This window comes from Pectinophora gossypiella, chromosome 11, assembly GCF_024362695.1.
Source record: "Pectinophora gossypiella chromosome 11, ilPecGoss1.1, whole genome shotgun sequence".
Taxonomy (NCBI): domain Eukaryota; kingdom Metazoa; phylum Arthropoda; class Insecta; order Lepidoptera; family Gelechiidae; genus Pectinophora; species Pectinophora gossypiella.
Window position 1 is genome coordinate 16355735 of NC_065414.1, and position 14390 is coordinate 16370124.

At 41.0% G+C, this 14390-nt stretch overlaps 1 protein-coding gene across 4 annotated transcripts; it reads right to left on the minus strand.

Annotated features, from left to right (window-relative positions):
• Positions 1–488: 488 nt before the first annotated feature.
• LOC126370849 (protein smoothened-like) lies at positions 489–14018 on the minus strand. 4 transcript variants are annotated; one of them, XM_050015931.1, is made up of 10 exons: positions 13843–14018; positions 8688–9345; positions 7705–7918; positions 6198–6318; positions 5116–5194; positions 4039–4263; positions 3509–3710; positions 2538–2708; positions 1989–2192; positions 489–1811 (listed from the first exon to the last, which is right to left on the minus strand). In XM_050015931.1, the coding sequence occupies exons 2-10, from the start codon at positions 9343–9345 to the stop codon at positions 1415–1417; spliced, it is 2271 nt and encodes a 756-aa protein (XP_049871888.1). In that variant the 5' UTR covers positions 13843–14018; the 3' UTR covers positions 489–1414. The 4 variants fall into 4 exon arrangements, with proteins under 4 accessions (XP_049871888.1, XP_049871890.1, XP_049871891.1 ...); XM_050015933.1 differs by lacking the exon at positions 13843–14018 and adding an exon at positions 10706–11184; XM_050015934.1 differs by having other exon boundaries at positions 1682–1811; positions 1976–2192.
• Positions 14019–14390: the final 372 nt, after the last annotated feature.

Genomic DNA, 14390 nt, shown 5'->3' on the forward strand with positions numbered 1-14390 from the left:
TACCTTTTATTAGGGAAATGCATAATATCCCTATTATGCATTTGTATTCCATCCTAAAAATACAATTATCTTTAATTTGAGATTTGTAAAAACATGTTCATATTGTACAGACAGCATGTTAGCAGCTAGCTATTTATCTTTGTTTTTACACGTAACAAATTGTAAGAAATTATGATAATAAATTATTTCTATAAAAGACCTGGAGGGTGGAAAACTAGACATTTACTATACAGTATTTATGCTATGTCTTGCCTTTCCATGAGCAATGGAGTATATTATGATTTACTTTAGTTTTGCGGTAAAATGTGATTATAAATTAAAAAAAAATAAGTTACAGCAACACATGACATTCATAAAATTGTGACATTTTGCTTGCCTTTGTCTTATTAAAATGTAAATCAGCAGTCACTTGTTTCATTTTCGAATTACCAACCTCTCCAACCAGCACTCTTATTTCTGTGCTATGCATAAGTAAAAAATAAAAAACATTTCAATTTTAAAATTATTTATTTTATCACACTATAAAATAGTTAAAATACGGATTCATTTTACAGGTAAAGAAATACCCAAGTATTTATGACAACATCAAAATTTAAAGCTAGCAGACTTTCAAAATGTAAAATACATTATATAGAGCAACGGATACACTCGTAACTGCAATTTAAGTATTTTCATAATTTCAACAACAGCGTAATCGCCAAATGTAGCACAACAGTGGTGGCAAACATTTTAATATTAAAAATATCTCGTCACGATAATATAGCCTCACAACATTACACAACAAGATTAAAATGCCTTCACAACCTTGTACAATTTGTACATTCAGATATAATATAAAAGTTCCAGAGGTTAAAAACATTGGATTTCATAATGTTGACACTTAATTACATACAAACTACAATCATGATTGTCTTATTGCAATATAAAACTACTGCTTAGCTTAAATACTAAAAATATCAGTCATAATCTGATTCTTTATTTCTCTCATAACTCAATAACTATGGCACAAGTCAATTATGTTGAGGTTATAATATCACAAATGCATTGGATGTCATGGATACTTCAATCAGGCGGGAATATGTAAATAATCCCAGACTATTGACTTTCACTGGAAGGTTTCATAAACACTAGGTACTAAAAGAGATTCCGATCAGTCTTCATTTTCGTAATATCAATGATAAATCACAAGCTGCGCTGATTAAACTTATCTAACAGCAACACTCGAACAAGCTTAACGTTACATTTCACAGTCAGAGATCACCTTTGGGCTTCGTGCGATTCTAGTTTGAACTTTCATTCTTACATTCTAATGATATAAAAATTAATCGATCTGGGTCTACATTGCGGTGGAGTACCACGTAACATTCGATATGCAAGTTAATCTCTCGCGGTATAAAAATCGATATGGTTCGGATCAATCGAAGCTAAACTTGACTTCTTCTCGAGATGGGTCGTTGTTCGCGGCCACGGCTTGCAGCCAGTAGCGGCTTATTTGGCTCTCTATGGAGGGGGTGCTCTCTTTGCGCGTGGAGGCGGCTCGCGCCTTGCGCTTGCTCTTGCCGTGCTTGGGGCGGCGGCGGCCGACCTTCGTTTTCATCTCTGCGATCTTGACGGAGAGCTGGCTGTCGAGCGAGTTGCGGCGGGACTCGACGGACACGTGCCGCAGACTGATGCTGATCTGCGAGTCCTGCGAGTTGCGGCGGTCGGGCGTCGAGCTCAGCGAGTGGTGCGTGTGCGCAGGGAGCACCAGCGCGTCCCGCCGCCGCACGAAGCGAGGCAACGTCGCTGCCCACGACGAGGACAGTTCACCGCTGCAAGCGACAACATGTTTAGAAATCATGTTCTTTAACGCTTCATGAGCAACCAGCGAAATCTTACAAAACAGCGCGATATTTTTTGGCTAGATATTTGTTCAAAATCTGTCAGATGATTGAATGAAAAATGTCCGTTAGCAGGAAAGAGTTGAATATAACACCTGATAACACTACCTCTCCGGCTTGGCGTCGTCGGGATAGTCGATGGGCGAGGTGTGGTCGATGCACAGCCCCACGGGGTCCTGCCGCGACCCCCCCAGCGAGATGGACAGGCGGCCGTGGCGCGCGAACTCCCCGCGCCGGCGGTAGGCGCGCGCGATCAGCTCGTGCTTGCGCGCGCGCCGCGGCACCTCCGCCTCCACCGAGCAGCCGCACTTCCTGCTCGCAGCGGTTACATTCTCATTCCCAAAAAATATTGACGAGTGTTACAAACAAAACTCCTTCAAACTCAAATACAGTTATGTAAAAAATACGATTCAAAGTATATCTATGTTACCTGATATTTTCGAGATTGAGTTTTGAATTTATTCGGTTGACGACCTCTAGACTGTATAGAAGATTCTCTATTTTATCCTGTTGACTGATCTGTTCAAAAATTACGATTATTTGCGATGTCTGATAATGCCGACAAACTAGGAGAGAACGCGCCTGCTTTGAAACGCTAATTTGCGTTAAGTGTTTCTTCGTTTGCTACAACTGGATAGTGAGAGCGCACAGCGTCACCTGGCGAGGTAGCGCCTCCAGGCGGCGGCGGCGGCGGGCGTCCAGGTCCACGAGGCCATGAGCGCGCCGGCCGCGAAGCAGCACAGCAGCCGCAGCTGCAGCACTGACACGGACGGCCGCGCGCCCACTGCGCACTCCTTGCCCGAGTCTTTCAGCGCTTCTAGCCGGCAACTGGAAAAATATATAACCAATACAGGAACCTCCTCCTGCAGACATTTTCCTATCCGGCGAAAAATAAAATAACGGATGTTGGACAACTGTTAATTGTAAAATGAATGAATAATCCTGGCGAATAAAATAGGCATCTCGCTGTTATGCAACCCGTTTAACGTGTGCTGTCAACTTAATTCTGTCGGATTATCGACCAATATACCATTTTGGGAGGGCGGAGATGGTGTCTATACGAATCAGCACTATTATATAACCAAATTCAGGATGTTAATGACGTTCCACGACGGAAAATTCCACTTGATATTAACTCAGAACGTCGTCGTGAACTGAATCATTCCTCTTAGTATTCGGTACGGTGTAACTAACATCCTGTATAAGCGGTTTGAGAAGAAACTCCGAGCAGCGAGCTCAGTGGTGTGCCATAGTAGAGCCCTATGTCCAGCAGTGGATGAGCGTAGGCTGTTGATGATGATTGATGACGCATACAAGACGAAACTGGCATAAACAGCGTTCTGTCCAAATCGCTGAGTGTTTTCTTTTGTGGTATTTTGAAAATTCAACCCGTAAATAACTGACAGAGATTACATGAGGAGCAAGTATCGGACAATAGAATAGATAAGTGTGTTATTAAAAAGTATGCTATAAAACCATCGCAAATTCGCTCTAGATACGAAACTAGGTTGACGACACATAAGATTATGATTAAATAGTAAAATCAGAAGGGAAAAGCTTATGCATTATTATCGTATCACCTTAGGAAAAGTTCCTTTATGCATTATTAAGAAAAAAAAACCGCTTACATAATATTGTTCTTGAAGGCCTCCTTCCAGGCGTCGGCGTTCCGGAACTCGTAGACGTGGCAGGCGAAGGTGACGCATATGAAGACGGCCACCAGCGCGGCGGTGAGCGAGCACCGCGTGATGGTCTGCCGTATCTTGTTGGCCGCCCGCGGCGATATCACGTCCTTGCTAGACACTCGCACCGCGATTAGGGAGAATACACCTGCAAATGTCAAGGTGCTTTGTTTACGACGTCAGCATACAATAAAGGATAATAATCCTAACACGCAGGAGTCATCTGCGCGTGAAGATATTATAGTGAACAAGCAGTTGCGCAGGTGCAAGTCCACTGTCTCCTCCTCAACCTGTTGATGCCGATGGATCGGATGGCCGGCACGATCGGCAGAAGGCAGAGGACGCAGGGGATTGGCAGCACGCCACTGAAAGCGCTTTACTGAGAATAATAATAATAATAAGCATCATTGCCTCAGTTTTCGTTACGATGTCGCTAACACCCTGTATAATATATATACAACTACATAAGCTCATACCTCGCAATAGGAAGTACCCGCCGAGCAACAGCACGAGCGAGAGTGGCGCGAGCAGCAGCGCCGCCCTGATGGGATGGTTGACGTAGCCCACGAAGCAGATGCCTGTGACGCTGCTGCCGTCTACTTCGCCGAAAGCCATCGTCGCAATCGTCAGCACCAGCGGGAGCGACCACGCCGCTAGGTGGAAGTACGCTGCCTTCTTGTCTATGCGGTCTTGGATTTTACCTACAGAAAATTGGTGTATTCCTTTAGTCATACATACATAATGATCATACATCATAAAATTCCAAAACGGAGTGCTCAAATCAATAGCGGGAGCACCTTGGTTCACTCGCATGGACGAACTTCACGAGTACCTTGGAATGAGGACAGTTACGCAAGAAATTGGCCCCACCACAAGGCTACACATAGATCGAATTACTCATCACCAAAACAAACTGGCCCGGAGTTTAAGTGACAACCACTATATGAGACGCCTCAAAAGGACGCACATATGGGATAACATACAGTAGCATCTTAATGAAAGCAGCCTTCTAATGAGGGGGCCTGTCCTGCAAGCCACTAAAACCAAACCATCAGAGCTGCTTATGGTCAGTCGACCCATCGCATGCTTGGGCACAAAAATGAAAAAAAAAAACGTACATAAACAGCCTATACGACCCACTGCTAGGCACAGGCCGGGAGGCCAATCAACCGGAAGGGGTATGGAGAAGACTCCACCACGCTATTGTACTATGCGTTGGCGATTCCTTTCGTCATTTGGTCTCAACGCAAAAAAGTATAGATATTATGTGAAACATCAATGGTTAAAAAGTCAAGTCTTAAAAACGAACTTTGTAGTGGACTCTGTGGTGGTGTCTTTGTTTTTTTTTTTAAATATTGTTACCTTATTATTATAACGTAGTAACATGGCACGCGACGCGATAATTGAGCCAATAGAATTGCTTTATTTATCGAGTAGCCAATAACGTTGGTTTATATACCGCAACGTACGCGATATGTGTGCAACATGCTAGCTGATGTGAGACAAAATCTAAAACACCCTCATTATGATCACATTGCAACAATTAAACTTACCTAATGCCCTGAAGCTCATATGCCACGCGTAGGTGAATATAACGAACCATACACAAGCTGCCATCATAAAATAGTACACCTGTAAAAGATTACACACTCATGCTATTAAACATTCTAATAAAAAAATGTAATAAAGCATTATCGAGGAAAATATCGAAATAATTATACTTTTATTAACTCGTTCTCATTCTTGACTTAATTAAAATTCGTAAAATAACTCATACATAATGAATAAATAAACTTTTGATTATCTTTTATTTGTTTATAAGCATTTTATTATAAAAATCACTTTGTGGTCCCTAGTTTGGTTAGGATATTACAGGCTGATCACCCGATTGTCCGAAAGTAAGATGATCCGGGCTACGGAGGGCACGTTAAGCAGTCAGAAAAAAGTATGTAGTCGTCACATGAGCCATGTCGCATGATGACCCACGCGAGAGAAGAAGTATTTTGTAATTTATCTTTGACCCAGACATCTACTCTATTGTCCTATAAGTTATACGCAATAATGAATTTTGTATCATTGTTAGATAAGACGAACCCTTATTAGTCGTTATCAACGACATGTTAGGCAAAATAACCATCAGGGAACATTCTAAGTAATTCTAATAACTTGTAATGTACCCCTCATTGGTTTTAAAAAGATGTGTTGCTGTTTCAGTTTCTTGTCATTTTCTTCTCCTCAGCCATGAATAACAACACCTTGCGAAATAACGTAAATTCAAAAATGTTACATTGACCTTCAACAAGATTATCCATGATAATTACGTTGAATAAATGATTCTGATTTCTAAGGTTTTTCCTTTATCCCTGACTATGTCTCGAAGAACACCACTAGTGGTGTGTTCATACAAACAACCTCGTCTTCACAGACACTACACATTGACATTATCGTATACGCGCATCTGTGTGTGTGATGTCTGAAGCCATACAATTTAAGTCTAAACTATGTTCGAGGGGGGTGAGGAAAAACTAGCTCAGACGCTGGTGAGGAGCGGAGAGTTGCCGTTCTATATGTATGATTATTCCTTATTCTGTGGTTGAGGCGGTGTGGTGGTGTGTTAAATAAAAAATAAACCTACCAGTACAAACACTACTACACAAGACAAGTTCTCTTCAGCCGAGGGCTCGCCCTGCCGCCTGGTCCCGTCCTTTGAACACACTATGTCGTCTCTTGATCCCACGCCAAACTGCACCAACCACCTGCGGGGAAATATAAATGTTAACAACATTTAAACATAGATGTAGAAATTCGAATTCAAAAATATCTTTATTCAGTAGGTAATACTATGAATCGTATTTTTTTTACATAACGAACGTCTCATCCACCTTAATCTACTGCAGCTTCACACAACCTGTAAAGAAAAGAAACTGCAAGAAAAACCTCAGCACAGAGCCTTAGACGTTCTTTAAAAAAAATGTCATACAATTAAGTAATTTGGCCTAATATCTGCCTAGAATCATGAGAAAATATAAATGAAATAACATTCAAATTCGTAGCCAGTTAACAACATTATGTTTTATCTCTAGTAAAACTTTTGATGTCTAAGTTTCAAATGAATTATTTTATTGAATGTGTTTACTAAACCTTTTTCCAAGAGTATGTGGTGTTCTGTACTTTAGGATAACACAACCAACTATAAGGCACATACGGTTTATCCATAGCGTCTATCAAAAAATCTAAAAGGCACAAAATTCATTTTCATACAGGACTAATTTGACAGGTATGCGTAGAAAGTACAGCATTAGTATAGCAGACATATCATTAGTGGCGATCTATACGCAACGCTGCGCGCTGCATAATAGAATGCGACCATAAATTATGACAATACAACACGTATGAATATTATCGGCTGTATGTCGGGGTCGAGGCAGTTACTGTTCATAATTTGATTATTTAGCTAAACTAGGTTACATTATTTGAGTTTTAAAACCGTAGTTCCTTTATAGGTAGACTGTCAAAAATATTGTCTATTCTTGTTAAGGTCGACGTACATTATTAAAAATCTCATTATAACCATTTTAGATTTTTAAGTTAACCAGCCCATGAACATTTGTACAGAATAACTTTTAAAGGAATCTAATAATAAGACACCGAGTTTAGTATCTACGAAAACAGTGTACGCTGTGTTTAGGTTGTTGATCAAAACTCGCGACATTTGTCGCATATACGTTGGCAGCAGCGTACACCCTGAGGCAGACTGGTCACCAGATTCATTCCATGTTAAGACATCGCACATAAGCAGCCTATACACGTCCAACTGCTAGGCGCAGGTATCCCGTCAATCAACCAGAGGGGGAATGGCGCATGCTCCACTACGCTCTGCATTCGCACGCACCAGTGCGGGTTGGGGGAGGTGTTTAGGCATAGAATATAAAATAATACTACATATAGAACGGTAACTTCGAAAAATATCTTCGTAGCTAGATTTACCTCAACCTTCTGAGTCTTACTTTAATCTTAAATGTTCATAAGCCGCTAAGGAGTAAGGGGGAGGGCACACGTATGTCTGTTTCGCTCGCACTTACGCGTTAGGCGTCACATGGTAAGAATACGGTGTGGGTCCGGTATGTAGAAAAAGAACTCACCCCATAGAAGCAACAGCGAAACACACGTTGATGTAGAATATGACGAGCGCGGGGTACTTGTTGGCGCTCCGCCAGTCTATGAGGAACGTGGCGACAGTCAGCAGGTTGAGAGCGAGGCACACGCCGGCGCCCCACGCCACCAGCCGGTGGATCTGCTGGTGCTCGTCCTCTGTGTACAGCGGGTCGCGGCACGGCAGGCCACACCCCGATATACCTGTAACACAACTCACCATTAACGATGGCTGCCAAAAGTGGAAAGGAGAGGAGACGAGCGGAAATGTACAGGAATCCATAAATCACCGCGAGGGAGACAGCGTCTTCCCTCTTGTCATCTTACGCGTTGTGATTGGTCGATTCTGCACCTCTCCTCTCCTTATAATATTCGACCTAAGATGGACAGGTACAATAAACTACATGGCGACTGTTATCAGCCCATCTGCTAAATAGATATTCCATTATTTTAAAAAGGACATTTCTATAATTATTTGATAGATAAACACAGATTTTAGAAACCATTTTATAGCAAACATGGTAATTCTAAAACTAGCGTTATAGATGTAAAAAGTATAAAAAGAAACAGTAGCATTGGAAAGACAATTGGGTCGTGTACTAGGTTCAAGATAAATTATTAAATTCTGATTACTAAATAAAGACACATCTAAAAGTAACGAAAAACGTTTTCTTTTTTCAATTTTACTCATTTTTGAATTTTAAACAAGAAAAACGTAATAATAAGTCCGACAATTTATCACGTTTTTCTATGACGTCACAAAGTGCTTTTTCAAACAAATTCTATAGTAATTTCGTGTTTTGACGTTTAGTAAAAAGTAACTGATTTGACTAGTTGGAAACTAGCCTATTGATATGAATTGATATAATGGTCCGCCTTCTAGGTGAATCAAAATGGAAAACATTTTTAAATTAATAAATTCCCTTCTGCATAATTATTTGACCATTTCTGCCATATGCAATAGATAACTGACCTTCATAAAAGTGCAAAGGCTTGTCTGTATGAATAAGAGGCGCCAAACATTTCCCCGAGGTGTTGAACTTCATCTCTCTGGCAGCATTCTCGCACCTCGGCAGGAACATAGTCGAGTTGCATTTGAGAAAGTTGGGGAAGTAAGTAGTATTGTACAATATTGCGCATGGTTCCAACGTAATCTTGCACATCTCGTACGAAGGCAGATACACCATGTCTTGTCCGAGAATCCTCTCGCACTTCGGCATAAATATAGCACAAAGCAAGGGCTGTATAACGGCCCAGCATTTTGGCACATTTATCAGTTCCCTGTAGAATTCTAGCTGGGTTTGGATTTTCATTTGGTTATCGTAGAAAGTGAGATGGACACTGGTTCTATCGTACGGCAGCTTGGCTCCTAGACAGGTGCTTCTATTGAGGGGCTCGCAAGGGGCCCTCCACACACAGCTGTCCAGCTTGAGCTCCCGCTCCGGGAACCATTGCGTGCCCTTATCCGGCTTGATCAGTCTGAATATAGAGGTGCCGTTGATGGCTTCAAGGCGCTCGGTAGCGTTGTCGTTCAAATCTGTTATAGCGTTTTTGTCCGCGCCGCCGTCGTGCAGGTTCGCGAGGCATGTGGGTACGATGAGCACCCAACACAGCCATCGCGCGAAGGTCATCTGCAACAAAAGAAAACCTCGTTGACAATCGTTGTCGCACCAACCGAACGGGGCCAAAATAAAAGCTAAAAAAAATGAAAACTACACTTTTACTTTTCAATTCATTCTTTATTGCAGGTAGGTCAAATGAAACCCTTTAAAATTTCATAATTTATTTTCTCAACAAACTGTAGCAAAAATTTTTCTTAGTCATAAAAATTGATGGTACAAGTTACGCAGCAACTTCGAAAAATCCCCCGCTCCAAGGTGTAAGGAAACGTGGCAGGTAGGGAACGTAAACCAGTACATTTGTAAAAAAACATAATTCCTGTATACGCAGCACAACTTCAAATGTCGCATTTGATTCCAAATCGAAGGCTAACCAATGTGTCCCATTTTAAATTGTCTGTCTAAGGTTTAAAATTCTGGTAAAAAAAGAAATTGTAAAAGATAGTTGCCACTAAAAGTTGGATAATAACGTTTTCTTGAAATAAATAGTGCAGTGAATAAAAATATTCAATTAGGCGAAAGTAACACTAAATATTCAACTACCTAGTTGCAGTTTGAACTATTTCTAATGTGCAGTGCTATAGTCAAATAAAACAAATACTGGGAACCAGAAACCGGTGTTATACTCTGCTTTTTAATGTATATATATCTCTGTCGTCAGACACTGTACTGTTCTACCCGAAGCATAATTATAGATATAGAACGTACACACTCCGCCCCGCACTAATTCGTATCGTACCTGAGTCTCACTTTATGCATAATGTCCGTAAGCCGTTAAGGAGTCAGTAACGTACGCGGACTATCTATCTCGTTCGCACTAACGCGTTAGGCGGCACACGGTAACAAATAAATGTTTGCATGCGGTCTCCGGGATGTGCCTGAAGAAAGACAAAGTGAAAATGTCTCTTCTAGTAAAAAGAATCCTATCACGCCGATAACCAAATCCGGTTTACATTTTGAAAAAACTATGCCTGTTATTACTAACGCCATCAATTATTTTTCATTTGATTTCAAGAAAATAATCACGTTGTTTGCAATTTGCTGTCGTTTGAATAATACAACCATGAAAGAATTGCATTTATTTACAAATCATAAATCTTGATAAGGCACGGTAAAATGTAAGAAATAAAAAATTAATGAAAAATAATACTTACTAAAAACCTAATACTACACTCAAATGTACTGGCTACTTTTCATACATGGATAGGATACACCTTGATATATTTTTTATTTTATATTTTCATCTCTTTATTATCTTTATTCATTAAACCCCACACAAAACAAACTTAACTTTACAATTGGAGGATTTGGGTAAAACTTTATTTTGTGAATCTTTATTATTAACAAAATTCAATAAATACCGGGCTCTTACTCTAAAACGGTGGGTTTCTGGGTCAGCGAAGCGTACGTCTGCGTTCGATGACTGCGAGCCGGCGATGGGCCTTCCACGGGTCGAGGGCAGCGCCTGCTGGACTTCATAACACTCCGACAGCCGGCGAGACGCGAGCTCCTCACATATATTGCAGATTACCTGGCATCGCAGTAAATATACAAATATGACAGTGTTCAACAAAAAAAAGAATTAACTCATAAGACAGATAAACTCACCTGTAACTGCCGATTTATAAAAGAACCTGTACAAAAATTTCATCTTTTTGTGACATAATATAAATTTTATTATGTATCCAGCTTAGTAACTTAAAATACATGCTGTAACTCAAAATTATATACAACCTTTGCAAATAGCACTGTATTGTCTTTACACTTAACTTTCGTGGGAAGTCCTTAAGGAAATCATAACAACTTAACAAATAGAGTCCAATGTGCATAATGTCCATTATAAGAATGCACTTATACTAGTTAGGAATAGGTTTGCCGCCGCGCCTGAAGCCGCGGTTGGCGCCGCCGCCCCGCCGGTTCCACGGCGCGCCGCGTCCTCCGCTGTTGCCGCGCCAGTTGCCGCGTCCGCCATGCCCGTTCATGCCGCGGCCTCGCCCTCTACCCCGGCCTCTATAACCTCCGCCCCACCTTTGATTCTGACGCCCATCGTATCCTCCTTCCTCTCCTTCACCATCTTCATTATAGTTCTCATCATCATAGTTTTGATCGTAAGATTCTTCTTCGTTGTATTCCTCATTATTCTGTTGGTACTGATTATCATAGCCTCCTTTGTTGTAGCCATTGTCAGAGAAAGGCGGCCTCGGCGGCATGTTGCCCATTGGTGGCATATTACCCATTGGTGGCATGCTGCCCATAGGAGGCAATCCGCCCATCGGTGGAGGTGGACCCATATGCATTGGTCCCATAGGACCCATTCCAGGGCCCATGGGAGGTCCCATACCAGGCCCCATTGGAGGACCCATTGGCATTGGTGGTCTCATCATGTTACCCATAGGAGGAGGCATGTTAGGAGGCATAGGCCCCATATTGTTCACATCTGGTCCGTTATTGTAATTATTATAATCATCTTCATCATTTTGGTTATTAGCTTCCATCTCTTGATCATAATACTCTTCATCTTGATTGTAATTGTCTTTATCATTGCCTTCATTCTCATTAGAATCATTATTATCTTCAGGGTCTGGATATTCAAATGGTGGAAAGTTATCATCATCAGCATCTTCCTCCAAATGTGGCATTACTTCATGTAATTCTTCTAGCTCACCTGTAGCAATGTACTTCTTTAATGCCAAAGGTCCATCAATAATAGCTTTCTCTAATTTAGAACCTGGATCTACAGGTATTAATTTTCCATAAATAAATATAGCTGATGGAGTGATTTGTTGAAGCGGAACCGCACCTGGGACAGATTCTACTAGAGCTTGAGTCAGGGCCTCGGTGGTGGCATCATCAGCACTGGGACCATGATTCCACTGAGCCTGGAAGTTTCTTGGAATGGGCTTACTATATGGTACCTTTTTAACTTTCTTTTCAAATTCCATAGGAATGAGTGTAGTATCCAAATCAAGACCAGGAATAACTTTATCAGTGTCTGAAGGAAACAATTCCACTTTATCTTCTGGACCCATTCCTGGAATAACCGCTGGTTCTTCCAAGTCATGATCATCTTGAACACCAGGAGGCAAGGTATTCAAATTATATTTGTCTCTCATCAAGTCACCAGGTCGGTTACGAGTCCAGAACTTGGATGTGTGATCATTAGAGCCTGAGCATAAAATATGACCAAGAGGATGCCAAGCCATAGTCCAAACTATAGATTCATGGGCACCCTCTATGCATCCCACTTCTTTGTCAGTACCAACATTCCAAAACAATATTGCTCCATCAGATCCACCAGAACAGAACAATCCTTCATGAGTGGGGTGCCAAACTACACTTGATGCTTCTTTCTTATGGCCTCTAAATATTTGTAATTCTGTGCCAAGTTTACGAATATCAAATAATTTGAGCAAATGGTCTCGGGAAGCAGTTATAAGCCAGTTACCATTGTCATTCCATTTCAAATCCATAACAGTTGATTTATGTGCGTGAAGAGTAGAAAGAGCAGTTCCTGATTTTGGATCCCATAACTTGATTGGCTGTTGGTTGTCTTTGCTTCCTGATACAATGAGAGCTTTAGTCGGGTGCCATTGAACACATTTAACATCTGCACCATGGCCTCTTAGAATTCTTTCTTCTTGACATCTATAGAAGTCGAAAATGCGCAAGGTTCCATCATCAGAACATGTAACAATTTTCGCATCACTCGGACTAAAACTTATTCCTCTGACAGCTTCCTTGTGAGCTTGGTACATTTTTACATTGTTCATATTACTTTGCCAATATTTGATAAATCCAGAGTGGTCACCAGTAACCATCCATCCTTCCCCATGTGACCAAACCATTGATCTGACCGGTGAGTCATGAGCTTGTAGAATAGTTTCGAAGTTAAATGTCAGACCATTCCATAACGTAAATTCTCCAGATGACGCTCCAGTGATTAACCTTCGACCTTCCGGCGTCCACGCTACAGCGAATATGGGACATCTCATCTTATTAGTAGCTGTCTTAACAAAACGAGTAGTGACCGCGTTTATCGGATTATCGGGGTACGACGGCGGAGGCATCAGGTCTGGGGTGTACATAGCATCGGGCTGCAACGCGTGCCTGTCGCGCCAGTCCCTCTGCCACACGCGACACTCTAAAGCTTTTATAATCGCAGCATTATAGTCTACAGTTTTACGCATAACTGATTTACGTAAGCGTTTACCGTCGAAATCATCCTGTGTCATATTCAGAGGACCCTGAGGTGGGAAGCGCATCTGGTAGTTGAAAGGCCTAAAATTATGGCGCATGTTGTTACGGCCGGGCGGGCCTAAAGGCGGCCCCATAGGACCACCCATGCCGGGTGGAGGCATCCCCATATTCGGTGGAGGCTGACCGAAATCCATTTCAAATAACTTCGATACCTATTTAGAGAAATGTTTGCATTACAATTTACCACTTACAAGTCAAAGAAACTCTCGAGCGGTTTTGCATTTTAACTTTACGATTCATCACAATTCTTACCTTGTAATTAGAGAAAACGCTATAACATTATACACGGCTTCTTCTCACAAACACTACACATAAATTAATGTACTAATTCCACTAAATAAAAACATTTATGTTGCAGAAAATTATAAAATAAAACGATAACCTATTTCTAAATCACTGGCCAACGAACCAAGCTAGCCGACGCCATGTTTTCTTGTAGAGATGGACCAAAAATAACTTCGTTATAATGTGTCAGTGACACATAACGAGTTATAAAAAAATCGATTTTTAAAGAATCGAACTTTGAATATCGATAACAGTTATTTGATATATTATGTATTTGACATACTACTTATTACGCATGGTATAAGAAAACTTCTTGTACCATGCTATTACTAAGTTATTTATTCAGTGAGTTTACTCTAGGCTCTGATCATGGCGGAAAGAAATGAAATAGGCTGGAAATAAAAATAAATAAAAACAAAATTCGTTCAGCTGCTTTTTATTATTCTTCTTAACTAGATAATAATGATGTCGTAAAAATAGACTAGGTAGTTGAACTAATAGTACCATCTATTATA